A 22916-nucleotide genomic window follows, 5' to 3' on the forward strand; every position below is an offset into this window, starting at 1 on the left:
CAAAGTTGTTTGGTTTCCTATATACTGTTAAATGCTTTTGTATAATTCTGTAGCCCAAGCATTCCGCATCACTTTTTTGTAGGAATAACTGACCACTGGTGACTTGATATAGCCAATCATAAAATAAGAATAATCCAATAACTTTCTTAATTGCAGGCTTCATAAGCTGAAGTGTCTAGGTTGTCTTCCCTATAATCTACCCTGCAATCTAAAGTTCTTCACCTCAATTTAAATGTATATATATATTTCCTGTATATAAATTATATATATTTGTATATATACACATATCACAACAATTTTAGGCCAATTTGATAGTTGCTTTGGGAAATTCTAAGTGGTATACCCTAAGAGAGTGTAATTGTACGTAATACTGACAATAATATCAAGCACCATTTATTGAGAGCCTATTATGTGTCAGACATTACGCTTATCACTTTTGGTGTATTACTCTGTGTTTTACAAAAAACCTGGGAGGGGTGTTATTATTATTCTTATTTAGCAGAAGAGGAAGTCGTTTTAGAGAAACCTCCCAACTTCTAAGAGGCAGGGCTGAAATCCAAACCCAAGCTCTTTAGGACTTTATTCACTGGCCTCCTCAGCCAAAATTAAAATGTCAGTACCTTGTCATTATTGTTCCTTCTTGCATTGACAGTTCTCAAAGAGATGATGGAAGTGACCTCTAGATGAAACATAGGATGAGAAAGTGACTTCTAGATCTTTGAAATTGTAACCAGCACACCCCAGACTGTTTCAACCAGTATTTATGTTTACAAAACATGCTCTCTTCTAAATTAAATACTGACAATTATTGTCATTCTGACAATTTCCCCTCAGTTTCTCTAGATAAAGGATAGGAAGGTTCTGAATAAAGTGACTGATAATGTCTGTTCTAAAATGACACTATCTCGGGACGCCTGGGTGGCTCAGATGGTTAGGCTTCTGCCTTTGGCTCAGGTCATGATCCCAGGGTCCGGGGAGTGAGCCCCACATCGGGCTCTGTGCTCAGCAGGGAGCCTGCTTCTCCCTCTCCCACTGCCTGCCTGTCTGCCTACTTGTGATCTCTATCTCTGTCAAATAGATAAATAAAATCTTAAAAAAAAAAAAAAAAGCTTTAAAATGACACTATCTCTTTCAACCGAATAATTTTGCATTTTGGTCTGAGACCAATCTGGATGAGAGATCTGGATGCTGTCCTGAGAAGGATGTCATATCAAGCAATCTGTCACACTATCAAATTTACCATGGTTATGTGTGCAAGGAAACACAACCTTTCTGGCCACTAGAAAGGGTGTGGTGACTAATCCTATTCTTTACAATATTTAAATATCTATGCCTTTCAAAGCAGAAACAACCTCTTTTGGGCATCAGCTTGTCAGGCTTACTAAAGATGTCAAATTTTAATGTTGCAGACAAAAACAAATCCTGTACCATTAATATTCTGGGTGGGATTAAAATTCCCATCACCCACTGCTACAGATGGTGCAAGATTCACCTCCCCAACTAAATAACACATTTAATATATAATGTAACGAGATGTGCAAAAGAATGCTTAGTTATGTATCTAAAAGATACCCTTAGATGACCATGTGATGATGTACCACGTTATGAGCTCTATTAGAAAACAGTTTCCTACTAATGGCACAGAAAGGAGGATGCTCTTATGTTGTTGCCAGTGTGCTAGAGGAGGCCGACTATGGCATCCTATTGCATGGCAATGCCTTTGCAGTGCAGAATGTATAAAGGCATGGAAATGTTTCAATATCAGGTCTAACTAAGGGAAAAAGACTCGAGAACTACGGTGTTTAGGATGAGATTCATGCCCAGTGAATCTGGAAGGTCAGTTAACTTTTGTGAAAAATGACTCTAGATTTTATTTTTATTTGTAATAGAAGACCCAGGAGAACTTCAGCCATGGTTATCACAGGAGAAGCTAAATGAATTTTAGTGGACAAATTACATATGAAAACCAGTTACATCTAATTTCAGGGTGGTATTTCCTTATTCATATTTTTCTGTTTTTAATATTTTCTACTTTTCAACATTCTATGGCACACATAGGCCAAACCTGTTCGGTAATGTGATCAGAACAATTTGCTGGTAGCCTAATTCAACAGATACCAACATGTAAAAAGAAGCAAATTACATCTTTGTCAAGTCAAACTGCAGGTGAATGTACACAAATAGGCAAAAAATAAAACTCCAGACATTACAGCGTAGCTTGACACTGAAAGAGAACCAACTCTACCTTGCATTCTGGACAACCATGACTTGACTGCATTGATTCCGAGAGCGAGAGTGAAGGATACAACAGGCAAGTCGGAAAGACAGGAAGAAAAAAGTTAGGAACAGAAATAAGGAAGAAAATACGAGAATAATAACGGGAGGAGGTACACCGTAACATATAAATAACATGAGGCAGAAAAGAGACTTAGAGCTACAGTGAAAATAACAGCTCTAAGCCATATAACAGCCAAACGCCTTGGCCACTGTAAACCATAGGAATAATTTAAGGAAAGGTTTACGAATTGAATAGGGGTAGTTGATTAGCTCCCTTTGGGGCAAATCCCACCCAGCAGGCATGTTTTGTCGGACAAAATATGTAGAGATGTCTTCAGGTGGGAAACTCACTCTTTATTTCACTATAGTTCCCTCCTTCCCTGTTACTCACCCCAGAATGACTGACATATTCATGTTATCTGCCTGCCCTTTCGGGTTATTCAAGCATGTAATAGTCTAATGAAACATATCCTGTAATAAATAAAAGATAGGCACTCTCATATAGTACAAAAGGTGATATTCTCCAGGATATCATTAGAGAAGAGAGAAAGTAAAAGACACTGCTTTATTTTCATTCATTCATTAGCAAATGCTAATTTGGGATAAACCCTTGGCAGTGATTACCTCTTGTCCCATAATATTGTCATTAAATAACACGGAAGGTCTAATGACCCAATCAAAGGCAGAATGAAGTTATCAGTTTGTTGTAGTTATACTCACATTAAAAAAAGGTAGCCAAATTGCAGTTGTAACTACTAAAGATTTAAATGAACATAAAATGAAAACTCCCCTTTCCTGTGCTCTACTGCTGACCCCTATAAATTAAATTCAACAAATTAAAACTAGAATCACAAAACCAGCAATTCTAAATTTCTAAGTAAAATTATTAGGATAAAATTAAAGGCTGTATACTTAATTTGATATAACACCTGGAAATTTGCAGATTATTTTCTGAGTATTATTTGATTTCTTGACAGATAAAACTATTGGCTCTGTTTCCTTGGCTCTGTCAATATTGACAAGAAAAATTAATCTCAAAAGAAATGGTGATCTGCTGGTGGTGATGTAATTAGTCAACAAGCAGCAGACTCAAAGGTAACATATAACTCTAATTTGGATCCTGTTCAAACAAACCAACTATAGTCACGGAATATGCTTTGTATGATTTCAGCGCTTTTAAATTTTTTGTGGTTTGTTTTATGGCCCATGATATAGTTTATCTTGGCGAATGTTTTGGGTGCACTTGAAAAGAATACGCATTCTGCTATTGATGGGAAGAATGTTCTATAAATATCAGTTAGGTCTTCAAACCAAATAGGAAATTATTATGAGGCATTTGTGGAAATTAAGGAATGATTTAAACATTTTAAAATTACAGTGGTTATATGTGGTATTATGATTGTTTTAAATGAGTTAACTGTTAGAAATATATAGTAAAGTATTTGCAGAAAAAAGATATGAGTTGAGATCTATTATTTTATTTAAATTCAATTAGCCAACATATAGTACGTTATTAGTTTTTGATCTATTTTAAAATAATCTGTATAGAGGGAGTATATGAGGGTAAAAATGAGACATCATTGGCTAGGAAATAATTGTTGAAGCCGAGTAACGAGTATGTGGTGGGTCATTACATTATTCTTTCTACTCACGTGCAACAATTCAAAATTTCCAAGGAAAAAGTAATATTCAAATGTCACTCCTCAAGTTAAATGAAAAATGAATAAAAATAAAACCAGAGCCTTCAAATTACCAGCCCCAAATTCTTTTTATTATACCTCCAGTTGTGATTACTTTTGGTTCCATCATGCTAATTTGGCTACTGTAAGTTATTCAGATAAGGTATAATGATCTGTTGGGTCCAAATCACTGTTTTGAAACCATCCTTGAGTACTGATTTATATACCAGAACATAGCAATTTGCACTTATCATATGAAAATTAAACATCTCCAAAGAGCACTTGTTTTATATGAAGTTTGTGTATCATGCGAGATTCAGAGATATTTTTTGTTTATTTACCAAATATTCACCATACTTATTAAATATTTTTTAATATTCAACACTTCAAATATTACTCTTATTTTATAATTTTTAAAACATTGATTTGAAAATACACATATAAATAAGGAGACATCAATAAGTCACTTAATGAACGTGTAACGGGCTAGATAATGATGTCCTACAAGATAAAACAGTAATTTACGAGTCCTTGAACACTGTTTTTGCAAATGAATTTGGGAAGGTAAAGCTAATTCTCTAAATCTGTCACAAATAATTCCTTAAATGATTTCACAGTCCATCTGATTGATTATAGTGGTTTCTAGATTCAAAAGACTGACATGTGTCGTCAAGACAGGATTTAGTATGATCAAGGCTCCCCAGGAACGCTTCACTGCAAATTTTTATTTCCACCTTCTCTAATAGTTGGAAATAAATATGACATGTGAATAAAACTGAGGAATAGATATTAAACTCTTTAAAATTGGAGACTAGAAACACTAACACTATTTTTTTTTTTAATCCATGAGATGCGATACTTAGAAGACACTGCTTCTTTACTCACCCTCTCCCAGGAAGAAGGTACACTTTCACAAAGGGGTCTGAGTAACCATTGTTGTCTCGAGGGACAAGGTTTCTTGCTTGGAGAATATGGATTATGAGATTTCCAAGATCATAGTTGATTTGAAGCTTAAAGGGACATCAAAATATTCCATGAATATTTTTTGTTGTTGTTTTAAGAAATCTATAATACATTATTATTCAATAACGCACCAGTACATATTTTTAGTCTCACAAGGAGCATCAACCTTCATTTCCCTTTTACTTGAAACTGAACAGACTAGTGTATGTCTAATTTAATTGAGAGCTCCCAGGCACATGCTAATTACTAGTAAATGTGCTGTTCATTCTTTCCATGGTTAAAGTTCTGGCCTGTCTAAAATTCATTTAGAAGAAAAATCATGCAGTGAATTGCTAGTTACATTTTTAAACTAAATTTATACTCTTAGAAAAATAGTAATGTTATTAGCGTTCATGAATACAATTACCAGAATTTTGAAAATAAATCAGTTGATGAATTTATTAGAAAATGTCTTGCATTTTACTAAATAATTAGCAGTAGGTGGAATCATTATTTAAAGATAGAGCTGTTAGTCTGAAATGTAAGAATATTTAAGAACATGTGGATTTTATCTCTTTCCATATTACATTATATTACCCATAATTTTTTTCTGTGCCTGCTTTTCTAATAGAGTCAGAGTTTAAGACAATAAGATCTTGTTCTTTAATTTTAGATGCTGAAGAGGGAAGAAGAGGCCTTGCCTCCTAGATGTTTAATGGCTGTTGCACAATTGTCGCTGAATAGGAAAAGATTAACAATTCAAATAAATATTTGCGAAGCCTACAAAATTCAAGATAATGGAGCTAACTAATTTTTCTCCTTCAAAATTTAAATATTCTTATGGCACCATTTTGAATAAGCCTTAATTTTGCCTGATGCTGCTTTTGTTTATCAAATAACAGAAAGGAAGGGATCTATATTTCAGAAGAAAAAAATCCATAAATAAAAATATTAACCTATTTTTTATAATCATATGAAACAGGTATGTTGTGCTCATGTTGAGAATGGGATAATGTAGAGAAGCCAAGCTTTATTTAAAATCTGATAATTAAAATAATTCCTAATTTTAGCACAATTTTCATCTGGTTATATTTTTCTGGCAGAAAAGGAATCTTCCATTGCTTTTTTCAACACAGAAAAGCTCAGTCTGACCATCATGAAAGCAACGTGACATATAAAACAAAGTGCCATGAAGGAAGAGAAAAAAATGGGAAGTTGCAAACTGCAGTAACTATGTACTCTAACGGGGTATCGAAAAATGGAATTATTCTGCAATTAATTTCACTGAGATTTAGAACAGCTTCTGAACTGTTAAGGAGAAATGCTTCCCCATGTAGTCTTTTCTTTGCCAGCCTTTATGTCCACTTTTATCTGGTGAGGCACCAAAACCATTTCTTATTTAAATGAAAACTTGCAGGCTAACCCTAAGAAAGTGCTTCTCACCATTGATCCTGCAGTGCTTTATAGAAAACGCTTAGGGTTGCTCAGATGTTACTTCTGAGACAGAATGAAACGTCCCGGTCACCTTCCACCCTGAGCTACCCCAGGGCTGGTGGATTCATTTATTTGGTTGTCCACATAAGGTTGCATTTGCAAAAAGGTTTTGCTACAAGAAAATAAAGAAATAAGCTAGAAATCACTGTCATGAGAAAATATTAAAAGAGAAAAGAAAACAGCCTAAGAGTTAAGAAAGGATATTATCAGAGTAAATTTCTGCTATAGAATTAAATATTACTGCTCAAGGGAAAGGAAAATGAAAGAAGGAAAAAAACAACCCAAGCAAAAAGAAACAAAGCAAACACTGGTCCGGGGGCAAGAAGCTTAAAAAAAGGCGGGGGGGAGAAAAAAATTAGGAATCAGCAAATCAGCAAATTTAGCATTTTCTTGGCTGCTGGTGAAATCAAGAAAGATCAGGTCTGGCTTTCTTGGAAGGGGGAAGGAGCAGCGAGGCTGCAAGGTGTGCAGCATGGAAGGTTCCAGGCTCTGGGCTGCTGGATCCTCCTCAGTGAGGTGCCCGCATTCTGCACTTCCCATTTCACACTCACACACCGCTTCTGCTTTAATCAGCGCGAGCCTAGATCATCACTTCATTGCTTCCTTTGCGTTTGTGTCCTCTCCTTTATAATATTTCCTGGATGCCATTGCTGTATGAAATCTTATTATATATTCCCTTCAATTAGTCTCTCCCTTATCCCCAAATACTTACTGATCACCCTAGTGTGGTGGTTAACACCCTTCAGCTTGTGTCCAAGGTTTTATTTAGTTTCAACTTATCCGTACAGGAACATTTCACAGCCGCAGAGCTGATCCCTGCCTTTTGTTACTCTCTGGCAGCGGAAACTTCCCTTGAAGCATTTCTTCTGCCAGGAACACAGTCCCCCTTTCTCAGGGCTTATCCTCAAATTAGTTCAAGTCTGTTGTCCTTTGTGAAGCCATTCATGAAAACTTCTCTAGACTATGTTGGAGACACAGCTCTAAGACTTACTGTTCTCTTCCCCTTATCTGAAACTTGCTATCTCCCAATAGTTACCATTTTACATTGTGTTACTTATTTCTATGTGATTTTTTAAATCTATCCTGAATTACTTTTTGGTATCATCTAAAGCACAGTTTTTACAACATTTCTGAATACAACCCACAGTAAGAAATAGTTATGATACAAGACACACACAGAAACACACGTTTATAGAAGTAAAAAAGAGAGTGATTTGTACTATTTTTCTTCTATTTTCCTGATCAAAATCCCCTAAGTTGATTTTATGAATTACAAACTGGTTATGACCGCTGGTATGAAAAACACTACTCTAGAAGAAATGTTCAGCGATTATACAACAGTTGTTGGTAGGAGGAAGAAAAGAGGATAGCACTGGACTCATGAAACTCTTAAAGAGGAGACTTCACATTTCCAGAAGAATCTGTCATGTTTGAAACACATTCAACAAGTATAAACTGAGACATAAAACGTACTGATATTGCTAAGGCATCAGACACATATCAAATTATAGAACTGCATACATATAATTAGATTTTATGAACTATGTACTAAAATGCTATTCTATAAAATTGTATTTTTTCCTTCACAGGTCTGTATGTGTAATATACAACATGTATAAAACAGGAAAGGTCCTAACAGTGTTTACAATTTCAACAGACCAGGGTTGGGGGAACAAAACAGCCAACGAAGATGGTACAATGCTGATTTTTCAAAAACTTCCATACCTGAATTTCCCCCGTAATTGGATGAGAGACAACCTTTGTTGCATCAGTAGGCTGCAATATTAAAAACATACATTGTATTAATGGATAAGTCCTTCATAAAATTTACCATTTCAACTTCCTTCTGGAATTTTTATTTGGTCAGAGCATACTGCCTGGAAAATGCATTTCCTTCTCAATATGTATTTAATTTTATAGATACATAAATCTCTTTTTTTCATTTTGCTCAGCCTCTTTCGAAGCTATAATTTTATACCTGTAGGAATGCATTTTCAATTACTTAATGAAATTAATATTTTGGTTTAAAGTACTCAATTTAAGTATTTACAGGTTTCAAAGATCTATAGAGAAATGAAAAAGACATTGTTTTTAGACGATGACTGCCTAGGAGCACAAAGGTTAGAGAAGTCCATCCTTGTTCTCCTTCGATGGGTGCTCAATCCCTCCCTGCTCCCTCTAGGGAGGCAAGGCCAATATTATGCACATGTAGACAGACAGGGCCTTATTTTGGGGGTAGCAGGCTGGCCTCCATTTTCGTAAATATCTCCCAGTGTGGATGCCCCATTACCTGAAACCCTATTACAGATCTGGAGTCGGGGATATCATCTCTCCATTTGTACAAATACGGCATTGAAATGTAACAAGTCAGCAATCAGTCATTTTTTTCAGCATTAGGAGCCAGTTTACCAGATCACATTCCTGAATATTCTTAAGGCTTTACTGACATAAGCAATTTATTAAGGAAGTGAGAACTTACATAGAATAGGATAGAACTTTAATTAAGGAATGTGAAATATTAAGAAGTGATTGTCTGAAAAAGATCAATATCTGTTGGACACCGAGCAAACCATGAGCTCCGGGGAGTTACCTTTCAAGATTAGAGCCAACTACTTTCCTTTCAATGATGTCCTATCTTTGTGAGGTTGTTTTTTAATGATTGCGGTGATAAAAAATATACTTCAAGAAACTCAGTGAGCTGAGTAAAAAAACAGGAAATCACTTAGTGTGCAGTCTGATTTCATGGTTTAAGCAGCTGTGCAATGTCCATCAGCTGCACATATCACAATGAAATGTAATCTAGTTATTAACAATGAAACAAATACATTACTTTTTAAATTTAAATTCAATTAGCCGACTTACAGTTCATTTTATATGTATTATTTTTTCAACGGCTACTCAGATGTTAGGATTTAAATACTAATTAATTATTTAATAAATAAAACTGTTCTAGGTATATGTTTGGGCATAAGAGAGCCATGGAAAAAAATTACTGAGACATTCAGGGTGCTATGACCAGCAAAGTTTGGGAAACCAATGACCTATTTCATAAGACATGATTAAAGTACTTTAATTGAATCATTTATTCATACCATGACTTGAAAGAAATCATTCAAACTTTAAAGATAAAATGAAGAAGGTTTGTTTTGAATTTCAGAGACAAACAGCTTGAGGTGGTAAAATAAAAATTTTGAAGATAAAAATTCGTACTGAATTAGTTTAAACAAAATAATTTAAAATAGTCATATACATAGCTTATATAATTTAAACATGTATTTAAATAATTCTGATTCATATTTTACCTTTGTGTACTCAGAAGAAACCATTTTGAGTATTAACAGATTAATAATTACTTATGAATAATCATTTAGAATGTTTACTAGATGGTGTTCTAAGTATCCAAATGTATAATTATGCTAACTATATTTAAATATTTTAGTTTTAATACATTCCGTTACCTTAATGTTTTATAACTTCATACCGAGTCTCACACCTAATGAAAACACAATGAAGTTAAAACCATAATTCTATAAATTATCTAAAGAACATATGACATTTGTGGACATAGTACCTGACTCAGGGATATGTAAGTTTCAGACCATCACTCAATATTTCCGTAATTTCTCACTATAAATTCTTTAACATTGTAGGATTTGGAGAACAAATGAAAACAATGTATTGTGTTTTATGAATACTACATGTTGATGGGTCAAGAAATATCATTAAATTTATTTATCTATTCATTCATTCATTCATTCAGAAAAAACTGTTTTAAGAAACTATACCAGCTAAATGGTAGAGATAAATGCCCCAAAAGATGAACAGGTAACAGTCTCTTCCTTCAAGAGTGTTAGCATCTAGTGACTATATGTTTTAATTAAAAATGTATGTGTAATATTATATACATATATATCCCAAAAGTGATTAGATTTGATTATTGTTATTATTACTAGTAAGAGTTAAGTAATCTCTATATCATCACTGAAGAGTAGAATATGAGACCATAGGTAATTTTAAATATTCTAGTAGTTACATTAAAAATGTAAGAATCAGCCAGTGAAATTAATTTTTAATAATGTTTTATATAACACAATTTACTCAAACTATTATAATTACACCATGAAATCAATATCAAAATTGTAACCAGATAATTTATATTCTTTTTTCATATTAAGTCTTGATAACTTTGCATTAATTCACATTTACAGTATATCTCAATTCAGACTAGCCACGCTTCAAGGGCTCAATTGTCACATGTGGCTATCATTATGGACAATACAGTTCTATAAATTTTTATTCCAGCAAAAATATAGTAAAACCACATAGGCCACATTCTCGGCATGGAAAAAAATTACTGCATATCATAAAACATGTCAATATAATTTCCTCTTCTAATTTCTTTTTTTTTTTTTTTTTAAAGATTTCATTCATTTATTTGACAGAGAGACACAGCGAGAGCAGGAACACAAGCAGGGGGAGTGGGAGAGGGAGAAGCGGGCCTCCCGCCGAGCAGGGAGCCCGATGTGGGACTCGATCCCAGGACCCTGGGACCATGACCCGAGCCGAAGGCAGATGCTTAACGACTGAGCCACCCAGGCGCCCTCCTCTTCTAATTTCTAAATTCTAAGGAATTTTCATCTTCTAATCATTGCCAAAACATTGCCACAACAAAAAACAAATTTTGCACCTCTGTAATATTATAGAGACTCACAAGTGCCAATGATGTTTTAATTCACAATATTTATTTAGTTGTTACTATGCTGTGTAAGCCCCTCTACTATGTGCTTAAGAAGCACAGAGAAAGTAAGAAAGGGGTTTTGGTTCTTAAGGAGCTTGCAGCCTAATTGGGAGGATAAAATAAGGAAACTAGTAGCTACAATCAAGGTACAAATTGTTGGGGCACCTGGGTGGTTAAGCATCTGCCTTTGGCTCAGGTCATGATCCTGGGGTCCTAGGATCGAGCCCAGCATCGGGCTCCCTGCTCAGTGAGTGGGGAGCGTGCTTCTCCCTCTCCCCTATGCTTGTGTTCTCTCTTGCTATCTTTCTCTCTCTCAAATAAATAAATAAAAATCTTTTTAAAAAAAGATACAAACTGTCTTAAGAGATACATAAAGCATGGGGCACTTCAGAGGGAGGAGAAAAGGAAAAAGGATACCTTCTGATTTTAAGGCAGGAATGGACTATGGAAAGATTTCATGGACAAAGGCTTCCTATTATTCTTACTTCATTTTTGCTTACAGCTTATCACTGGCTCTTCATTTCCTGCAGACTGCAGTGTAAAAGCCAGGCATGGCACATAATATCCTCCAATTTACAACTGTCTAGGCTTTTCCTTTATTTCTTATCCCTGTATTTTTTTGTACACTTACATTCTAGGCAGGCAATTTCTGTTTCTGAGATTTTTTTTCATGCTGCACTCTCTGCTTGGAATGTTGGTCCCTTTATCCCCTTTACCAAATCAGTTCATTAGCTAAACACCAGCTTTCTTAACCTCACTCTTCATGCCCTCATTGTATTTCTTAATGACATCCAACATTATATACCTTCAATGAATTTGTTTACATATCATTGTATTTTAGATCAGTACCTTTTAAACTTCGAGGGGCAGCACACACACTTGGAGAACTTTTTAAAACCTTGGTTGCTTGGTCTTATCCCCATAGTTTCTAATTCAGAAGGTATAAGGTGGGATCAGGAATTTGCATTTTTAACATGTTTCTAGATGATGCTGATGCTGTTACTGGGAATCACACTTTAGGAACTACTGGTCTACCTAGTCTGCAGGGAAGGGATTTTATCCATCTTTGTATCTTGTACAAAGTGTAATCCCTGACACTGAGGTGCCATCCAAAAATGTCCATGGAAAGTAGGAATGAGTTGGAAACCCTAATATATAGAGTACTTATTAGCAAGGCTATTGTAAAGATTGAACGTTATACTTACTGTAATAATCTCCCAAGGAAAACCACTGACCAAGCCCTTTTAGACTGAGCAGGATAGGGTCGTAGGCAGAGGTGAGGTAGTCAACTTTCTAGGGAGCAGGGATACTTTTTAAACAGGGTAGTGACCCAATCAGATCACTGTTACAGATCAGACAGTTGGAAGGTAGTTTAAGAGGAAGGAAGAGAGAATGGTGAATGGAGTTACCAGTAGTGAGTATAATAATGTTGGGGAAAAAAATAATGCTTTGCTAAAGAAAATTGGTGAGTTCAGAGAAGACAGAAAATCACTACAGCCTTATTAGAAAATTAGAATTCTCAGGATCAAGATTCAGTGACTGATCAGACACTGTGAATGGAGAAAAAAGAGGAGCAATGGTGGTCTTAAATTTGTACTTAATTTTCTGGAAGGATGGTGATGTCAGTTGCTGAAATAAAAAATATATTAGGATGAGAAACTTATTATAATGTGCTTGGTTTGGAAACTTTGCTAGCAGAGTTTGTTATGTCTTGAGGCCTTGTACCTGGAAACATTAAGAAAGGAATGAGAAATACCAGTCTCAGGAGACAGGGAGCCTCCATGAGGTAATTCTTGAAAACTAACACACAATTGCTTGTGGTAAATACGGGAAATTATAGTTGTGTTAAAATTTGTTTTGAAATTGAATCTAACTATTCTTGAAATTATTCTTTGAGAAGCCCTGCTATATTTAATTTGGGACAAGTCATCAAAAGATACAATGGTTAAGATCATCTTACCTTTGTTGTTTGTTTCTGAATAAAAAGGATTTGGGGGGACACCTGGAGACACCTGCTGTTTTTATACTTCGTAAAAAAACTTTGTTTTCTGAAGTCCAGTCAGTTTACCCAAGCATGGCCTGTCCCTCCCATATATCTTACCATGTAAAGAGAAATCTTTATTCTTGTTTAAACAAGAGAATACTTTTTCCAATATATTTACTGACCATAATGAGAATTTCTTTATTAAGAGTCAAATCTATGAAGAAAAAGCTGCAAACTGTCTACATTTCATCTGCTTTTATAAGGTTAAAAAACTAATTCTATGTTTTCTTTTAATAGCCCAGTAGCTTGGAAATAATAGTGTTAGAAACATTTATTTCAAATGAAGACTTCCAACAAGGGAACATTTATTAGTATAGAATTAGGGATAAAATTCAAAATGGCCATTTTATATTACCGGTTTTCCTTATTTCTTTTCTTTTTCTTTTTTTAAAAAGACTTATCTATTTATTTGAGAGAGAGAGAGCATGGGGGGGGGGGAGGTGGGCAGAGACAGAATCTCAGGCAGACTCCCGTGGAGCACAGAGCCCAATGCGGGGCTCCATCTCATGACCCAGAGTTCATGACCTGAGCTAAAATCAAGAGCTGGACACTTAAATGACTGAGCCACCCAGGCACCCCAATTAGTATGGAATTAGGGATAAAATTCAAAGTAGCAATTCTATATTACAGGTTTTCCTTATTGTCCTAAATCCTCTTTATCTCTGCATCCTTTATACCTTTTATTTAAATGATCAAATCCAATGTAATGTATATCTTGCATTTCCAAAATGATGCAAAGCCAATGTTCCATACATAAAGAGGCTCAGATTTATGCAACAACTACAGAGAAAAAGAATCAGGAATTACAAAGCATTAGACACACTGTTCAAGTGCCTCATAATAATAACTGCTAAAATATTTTAAGAAATGTAGAAATATATCATCTTTATAACATCTTGATTAGTTATATATTAAGAAATGGAATTTTTTTTTGTTTCAATAAAATGAGAAATCACAAGGAAAACACCTTAGAAAATGATACTGGATTTCCTTTGTCCTCGTCTGAATAAAGAGCAAGAGAAAATAAGTAACTCAGAGGTCACTTCTCACCTTGCTGCTGCTGTGTTTCTTTTTGCTCACGGAGGGGGACCCTGGTTGCCCGGGGCTGGGAACAGAACTGGATCCCGCTGACGTAGGACCTGAATGAACGTGAGATCCTTTCTCCACAACGGACGATACAATCAGTGGAGACTGCTGCAACGAAACCTTCTGGAGCTCTGCTGCCAACTGCTTAGGGTCAACCCCTGGGGATTTCGCTTTATCCACTACAACAAAATGAAGTGACTATGTATTTCTCAGTTTCATAGGTACTGAATACCATGGAGCTTATGCGAGTTCTAGATGACAATGTAATTTTACATGCACAGCTGTATGAAAAGTTCTGCAGGCCTGGGTCTGTTCTTTAGTGCAGTAACCCAGACTCTTAGAATGCTGGCTGTAGCAGAGAAAATGTTCAGTAAATATTTGTTAAACAAAAAGGGATGTTTCTCATGTAATAATCGATCTACATTTATAAGACTCTGGTTGTTAGCTCAGAAAGAGTTAAGTCTGTTTCATCACGTCCTTATGAAATTACATGTTGATTTTTTTCTTTATAAGAAAAAGGCAATCAAAAGATTCAAGAATGAGTGTTCTATAGTCTGGTTATGCTAAAGAGAATCAAGTATTATCTAAAAATTCCATAAACCCCAAGTAAATGGCTCCATGGATTAATCTGGTGGGATGAATTTATTTTTAAAGAATTAAAAATGTAAACTCACACAGCAAGAATTCTGTATGAATTTCTTTCATGGGTCTAACACGCAAGTATGTGTTTCCCTAGAATGCTAAAACATAGCTGTATTGCTTTTGATTTTGTTTATGATTACATAAATAAATAAATAAACATCTATTGGTCTATAACTGCATCTTGCCCATACAGTATCAATGATTGTCTTTATATCTTCATCTACAGCTTCATGTGCCCCTATAACTACCTTTCAGTTACATCTTCACCTTAACCCACAGTGGAAAGCAGATGATTTTCACCTACCGGCTTTTGGTGGCTCGTGAAGTTCCAGGTGCTGGGGATTTTCAGAGTCTGACAGCATATTGAGGTCCCTAAAAATTAAAACAAAGATATTAAGAAAGAAATTGAGGAAACCAGAGACAAAAGGCCCTTTTTTCCAACTACCTTGATTTTTTTTTTTCCAGTAGGTAAATGAGAAGTGGTTAATGATATAAAGCAATTTCCAAGCATGCTCATCCTTCTAACCAAATACATATTTGCAATGCTGTTAAAAGTCAGCTGATAAAAATGATTATTTAAGGTGAAATCTTTATGGATTAAATGTAAGTTCATTTTGAAATACTATACACACATAAAATCTAAATGGGTTTAGGCTTTCATTTAAATGAAGCATGTTTCAGTAAAAGCATGAAAGGGGAGAACTACTGACATAATCAGACACAAAATTAGCTGAATTCTTTCTATGCTTTCGACTTTGATTCCGAGCACAAGAAATCTATAAAACTTGTATTCACTTTATTTTCTAATTACTGAAAATCTTGCTGACTGGCAAAGGTTCCACCTTAACAATTTTAAATTAAAAGTCATGAATAGCCAAAAAATGGAAACAAAAAGATGGGGAAAAACTCACAGTCTTACACATATTTCTGCTTCCCCACTTTGCTGACTAATGATACTCTGCACTTCTTCATACGTTTTAGAAGTTAAAGGAATTCCATTCCATTCCAATACTTGCATCCCTAAAGAGACAAATTCAAGTATAAAATTAAAAATGTGTTGTATTTCTAGTCAGAGTCCATAAGGCATAGAAGACATTTAAAAACCAACTCAGCACACCAATTCAGAGAGCATCAATTCAAAGTTCTCTGGAACATTAATGCCACATGTAGTTTGATTTCATCACTCACCTGAACACATCAAATGTGTCTACTACAACATGCAAAATGTTGCTTTTGAAAACTTATTAAATATTACCAAACACATGCATTTTGTTCACACTACTTTAATAAAGAAAACATTATTGAACATATATTGCTTAGGCCAATTTTGTGTAGGAAAAAAAAGCACCAATATAATTTTCCTATGGGGAACAAGCATCTAGAAGAGTATAAACTTCCATATTCCATAATGGAATGGGAGAGGTGGAAAAAAGTCATTAATAGCTTGTTGTGAAGCTCCCCTTAAGAAGCTGTTATTGCTTCAACTTTGCTCAGATAAGACAGATTTCCACGTGGTATTTTTTTCTTTTTCTTCACTGCATGCAAGACATCCCTGAGTAGAATCAGCAGGCATGTTACAGAGAGGACAGCTTCATGGGTGTGTGTGTGTGTGTGTGTGTGTGTGTGTGTGTGTGTGTGTGTGGCCCGTGTGGTAGGACAAGGCCCCGGGCTTAGAAGGGCCCATGCTTGGTTTAACACATCATTGGCGCCATTTTGAAATTCTTAATAATGTTTCAACAAAGAACTCTATTTTGCACTGGATAGCGTCAATTATGTTCCTGGATTAATTAGAGGACATTTCATGTTTCCTCTCTGTCTAGAAAGATAATTTTCAATAAAAAAATGTAGTAACAGTGTTTCAACATTTTAAATTTTGTTTCTTTGGTCCATTTTATATGAGCTATCAAAATAATTTAGGAGTACATATTTGGCATGAATCATATGGTCCTAATATGCCACTATGTGAATGGATAGAAATTAGATGAAACTATCCAAGTTATAGTGCCCAAATATTTGTGAATGCTACCAGCTTTACCTAATAAAAATCTGTATGCCATAATTAGGCTATAATTGAAATAAAAAGAAATACTTGAACAATTAGCTTTTCAATGAGCTTCACAGATGCCTATGTGAAATTCCCTATTGCAAACCATTGGCTTCAGTGGAAAACTTTAAACATGGCATAATTGAATCTTCAAAAGTTTTAATGATTTTGATATACACTGGAAAGCATATTACCAGTTGCAAACAAGTAAGGGAAATTCTTTTTACTACAGTGAAATGGCAAAAGAAGTCCATAAAAATGTCCACAATAACACAAACAAAAATGGCTTTTCTAGAACTTACTCCAACAAAACTTTATCTTCAGATGGGCCTTAAGTTTAATTCAACAATCCCAGGCTGTTGTACGTATAAAATGAGAAAATTACATAAGAGACAATGATGATACCACTAAAGAAAAATTTAGCACTACAAAAGGAAAAGCACACTGAAAAACACACTTTTTAAAAAAAGTCAGCATAAAGAGTATATTTATGTAAAGATAATTTTGAATTGAAACAAATTATAGTGTTATAATTGCATTGTCACTTTTCAGCAAGAGCATATTTTATGAAAATAAATAGCTGCATAATCTTCATGCTTCTTCTCTTGGATTAACTTGTTTATTTTTCACCTCTCAAAATAAAAGGGCAAATTTACAAGACATAATTACCCAATGAAATTAAAAAATGCTTCCAGTATTACAAAGGGAAAACTATTTAGAATCGTTAATAAAATTGCTGAAAAAAACAACAACAGATAACTAGAAGCTTGCGTAGAAATAAACCTGAGGTCATAAACTACACAATCTGTTCTGTTCCGTGATACACAGACTGAACTTCTTTTCTCTTCATTCAGTTTTCCACCAGAGTTTGTGCAGGACTGTGGTTCAAAAGATTTTGCCAGTACTTGGTTCCAATGGTGAGTATCAGATGCTACAGGGAATGTGATGACTTGCACATCATCCTTTAATAATACCTTTGCTATCTGTCACCTCTTCAAATCCCTACAAATCCTACAAGAACCATACTAAAATAACCAAGTGAATATAACCAATCACTCCTTACTAATTCATGACAAGGTTTTAATAATTGTGAGAATTAAGTATGATATGATTTCAAATACAATATTCTTGAAAAAAGTTCAAAATCCTCTAAACTATTTTAAAATGCAGTAAAAATTTGTTGAACATGATCATGCTACATTGAGGATCACTATGATAAATGTGATAAAGTACACTAAAGTAATATTTTATCATTTAATTGACTTGAATGGAAGCAGAGTCAATCCGAAGATAACCCTGTACTCTGACTTTGTTTTAGAAATAATTCCTGGAAGGCAGCATACACATGAATGGTTATATCAATTATTTAGCATTATGAGCAAACATTTACATTTTCTTTATATTTAAATTATATCAACATGTATATTAATGAATTGTTCAACTTTGAGAATGGACAGATGATGTTTCAATTATATTCCTAGAAAGTACCTATACTAATAGCTTTTAATAGGAAAACTAAGATCATCTGAATTTTTATTGAATGTGCAACAACTGATGACAGGATTTGCTGCTCAGAATCTTATATTTTAACATGTTATTTAAAACAAAAAAGATAATCAGGTAATGTTTGAATAAAAAAATAACTTTTATAACTTCTAGGATTACTTAACTTATATCTCCTAAAACTAGTAAATGCTATTCTTTATAATGCACAATTTCATGTATGTTATTTCTTTGTCTATATTTAATATTTACCATTACATCACAAACATCTTATGGATTAAATTTGAGTTAACAGTTGAAATCTTATAGGTATATCCAAAAGTATATAACACAAATGCTCATGACTGTTTTTTTTTTTTATTCCACAACTATTTTTTCAGCACCTAGTAAGTGGCAGGCGCTACACAATTAGTCACTTACGTGGTGATCACGACCTTGCATCTAATATTGTATGCTGTCATAAAAATTAATAAAAATGATACTCTACTAGAAAAAAACAGAAACATCTTAGCAGTTAGTAAAATTAAGATGATTCAGAGAGGAAGAATTTTAAAAGTGTTATAGGTATATATAAAAAGGCTCAGACTCATTAGTGATTAGAAAGTACAGATTAAAGCAATAATGACATACTAGTGAGCTCTCATCATCTTGCAAAAAGTTTAAAAGCCAGAAAATACCAGGTGTTGACCAGGATGGAGGATCAGGGGACCCGGACTCCAAAGGAGATTATACTTGCTGGATGGCTGTTCAGCTTTACCCCCACTCTGTGATGTGAGAATACTATGACTAAGTGTTAGGAAAATACAACAACTGCTTGTTTACAATTTATAAACATGTAATTATTTTAATGGGAATGCAGATAAGTACACCCCTCTGAAGGGCAATGAGGCAGAACATCATGAAATTAAACACATGTATACTCTATGATTCAGAAATCTTGCTGAGTGTCTATTTGTGGGAGGGGGCAGTATCAGGAGAAATGGGACAATGAGAGTATAGTAAGTGCTCAAGATGAAAACATCTGGCAGAGGGTGCAGGAAAAAGACCATACCAGGCGTTAACACCAAAAGGTGGATCCACCTTAAAACTACTTTCCAAGTAAAACCAAGTGAGAGACAGGATCTGTCTACAGGACAATGACATTTGATGTACATTAAAATGCTATTCATACCAAGTAACAGTATATATTTAAAGAAAAATAACAGAAATTTTGTAAATTATAATAGTTGCTCATGAACAGAAGAAGGAAATGGGAAAAGAAAATGAGATAAAAGAAAATGAATAAATTAATGAACAAACAAAAAAACACAAAACCCACACACTCATACACACACACACACACACACACACATACATACATGAGGGAAACTTACATGAACCAATGAGGCTGGCGTGCTATGGAATGAGAATCTAATGCCATTGGGGTAGCAGAACAGAACAAAACAAAACCCAGACTTAATTTAAAAATATACGTATATAATAAATTAATCATAATTTATTGTTTTGCACCTTTTCTCCACTGATATTATTAACCATGACTATAGATTAATTTCCTAAATCTGGACATTTGCTCTCAAAAGTCTTTTATAAATTAGCAGCAGCAGCAGCAAAACAGAATTTGAAATGGTCATTGGCCTTGGCTTTCTGAATCGTGAACAAACCCTGCAAGTGAGTTTCAGGGGTCCAATATAGTGTCCACATCAGTTACACTAATTACTCGTTCATTTTCAAGTGATGGAATGTTAATAGAAGAGAAATACATAGATAGATGCATTTGATTCTTTTATAAAGTTATTTTTCAATATTTTAAAACTTTAACCAATTTATCCATTAACATAAAGGAAGGAAAGAAAAAAATGGTGGAAGAAACGAAAATCAGGAAGGGAAAAAAGAGTGGTGGGAAGGTATCTTTAGTAAAGGGAAAAAATAGTATTTGAATAACATCCTGCCTATTTAGAGGACAAAGGAGACTCCCTCAATCATGAGAAGACATTAAAAACCCAGATGTATTTTCCTGAGAAAACTCATCTAGAAGCATACAATCTTAAGGTTGGCAAGTATCTTCTTGAAGGGCTAATATAATAATAATATTGCCATTTTTTGTCACTGTCATTATGATTGCTATTATCTTTACTCTTGGAATACATAGTTCGATCAAAACTTAAAACAGAGCCTTGGCACATAACATATATAAACCTGGAGCGACTTTCACTGAAGCAGTCTCTTTCTGCCTACTTTTTCCCTCCTCACTCTCCATACCCTAGAGATATCCTCAGGGACTTGCAGGAACTCTGTTTCCCTGGTTTACCTGAATGAGTTGAGTTTAAAATGACCTCACAGGGCTCTTGATGTAATAAGCACTGCGTGTTATATACAACTGATGAATCACTGAACTCTACTTCAGAAACTAATAATATACTATATGTTAATTAATTGAATTTAGATAAAATCAAATTTAAAAATAAAAATAAAAATAAAATGACCTCACAACTTGAATAGGGCATCAGAACAACTTCCATTAACAAGGACAATGTCTCTAGAGATACAGTGAAAGGAACATAATCTGAATTTCATTGAGAATGTAGTCTGAATTGCTAAAAAGGGCTACAATAAAATGTTACATTTTGGTTTTTTAACCAATAGTCTAGTAATACTTTCAAAAGCAATGACATATGTGTGTGTCTGATATTTAACATTAAAAAATTAAAATCTGCCCTTCTTTTAATAAGGGACATATGTGCTATTTTCAGGAAGATAAATATTTTTTCAGAAATGTGTTTTATGAACCAATGTCCTGCTGACTGCTGATACTTTCTCTTCTCCCTAATCATATTGTGTTCACATTTAGCTTGGGTATTTACTAGCTGTTGTGACCTTCAGCAAACTGGTTAATTTGCCATCCTTGGCTTTCTCAAGGGAGATGATATTGCTAGATCACTCTTTTGGTTTATTTCTACTCTACTTTTGGTTTATTTCTATGACTATGGCACAGTGAAAAATCAACTGCTTGTCTACAATTTATGAAAATGCAATTTTTGAACTGGAGCTTTATATGAAGATTTGAACAAATAGTTTGGATCCTGAAATTTACACATTGTTTTTCATTATTTTTCCTTATCTACAAATTTTCCTTCTATATATACTAAGATGTTCAAGCACAGGAAACATGTCATCTAATTTTTCTCTTCTGCATTCCCCACATTTCCTCTCACTGCCCTCTGTGGTCATTGTTCAGGCTCTTGGGGCTGGTGTTGGATCCCCAGGGCCCCCAGGGAACATCCTATCTAGTTTATCTTCTCTGGGCATTGCCACCGGTTGGTTAACTCAGGGGTTGGAACATTCAATTTGTAGTCTGAATCTAAATTTGGTTTAAACTTAGATGCCAGGCGCGCCTGGGAGGCTCAGTTGGTTAAGTGACCGACTCAGGTCATGGTCAGCTCAGGTCATGTTCTCGGGTCGTGAGATCAAGCCATGAACCAGGCTCCACACTGAGTGTGGAGTCTGCTTGAGATTCTCTCCCTTTCTGCCTCCCCCCATTCTCTTTCTCTAAAATAATAAAAAAAATTTTAGTTACATGCCAAAGTACCTAGTGCTAATGCCATTCAAACTAAAAGATGTTTTCAACCTAAAATACCAAAATTTTAACTCTATTAAGTTATACATTTTAAAAAATGTGATATATCACAATATCCTGTCTTCATAGTATAAAGATAATAGAATTAAGCTCATTAGAATATTTAATGTAAATTTTATAAATACACATTCTTCCAAGTTTCAGTAGTATTAAACATATATATATATATGAGATTTGGGGTAACTTTCTACTTTTTTGCTTTAAACTATTGCATATTTTTATATTGAGTAAACAAACCCAATATAAATGAAACAGATTGTTAAGCAAAAGTATATGCTATGATAATACCACTGATAAGAGTTCTTTGAGTAATGTTATATAGCTTATATAGATATATAACGTGGGGCCTGAACTCAGGACCCTGAGATCAAGACCCGAGCTGAGATCAAGAGTCAGATGCTTAACTAACTAAGCCACCCAGGTTCCCAATTTTTCGATAGCTCATAATTAAAGAAGTTGAATTCTGTATTCAAAACTGTCATTAATTTGGGATGGGGTCTTGAGCGATTCACTTTCCATGTTTCTTCTTTCATTCACACTTTTTATGAAAACAAGCAATTAAAATAAGCAAAGTATGGTGTGCATATATAAATTCTCAAATGAAATTAATTTACAAAAAAAAATTCTCACAACATTGTAAATAGAAAAAAAATACCTAAGAAACATCAAAGACTGTAGGTGAACAGTCTGGGCATACCCACTCTTTTTTTCTAGGTTGAATAAACTGAAATATTTAGAATCAATGACTTTTAAACTCACAGATCTAAAATAGGTTTAGTTCTAATCACAAAAAAACATAATTACAAAGAAAATAGATTATTAGATATTTTACA

At 34.3% G+C, this 22916-nt stretch overlaps 1 protein-coding gene across 3 annotated transcripts in view; it reads right to left on the reverse strand.

The window, feature by feature from the left end:
- The window catches only part of PCLO (piccolo presynaptic cytomatrix protein), a 391345-nt gene that overhangs the window by 68709 nt on the left and 299720 nt on the right, over positions 1-22916 (reverse strand). For 2 of the 3 annotated variants that reach the window (XM_078060093.1, XM_036107931.2), the window contains exons 11-16: positions 15814-15922; positions 15207-15274; positions 14225-14439; positions 8118-8168; positions 4842-4966; positions 2246-2272 (exon numbers count right to left, since the gene is read on the reverse strand). In XM_078060093.1, coding sequence (XP_077916219.1) covers positions 2246-2272; positions 4842-4966; positions 8118-8168; positions 14225-14439; positions 15207-15274; positions 15814-15922 — 595 coding nt within the window. The remainder of the gene's footprint in view (positions 1-2245; positions 2273-4841; positions 4967-8117; positions 8169-14224; positions 14440-15206; positions 15275-15813; positions 15923-22916) is intronic. The other variant, XM_078060092.1, reaches the window with a different exon arrangement.

The sequence above is a fragment of the Halichoerus grypus genome, chromosome 12, assembly GCF_964656455.1.
Source record: "Halichoerus grypus chromosome 12, mHalGry1.hap1.1, whole genome shotgun sequence".
NCBI lineage: Eukaryota > Metazoa > Chordata > Mammalia > Carnivora > Phocidae > Halichoerus > Halichoerus grypus.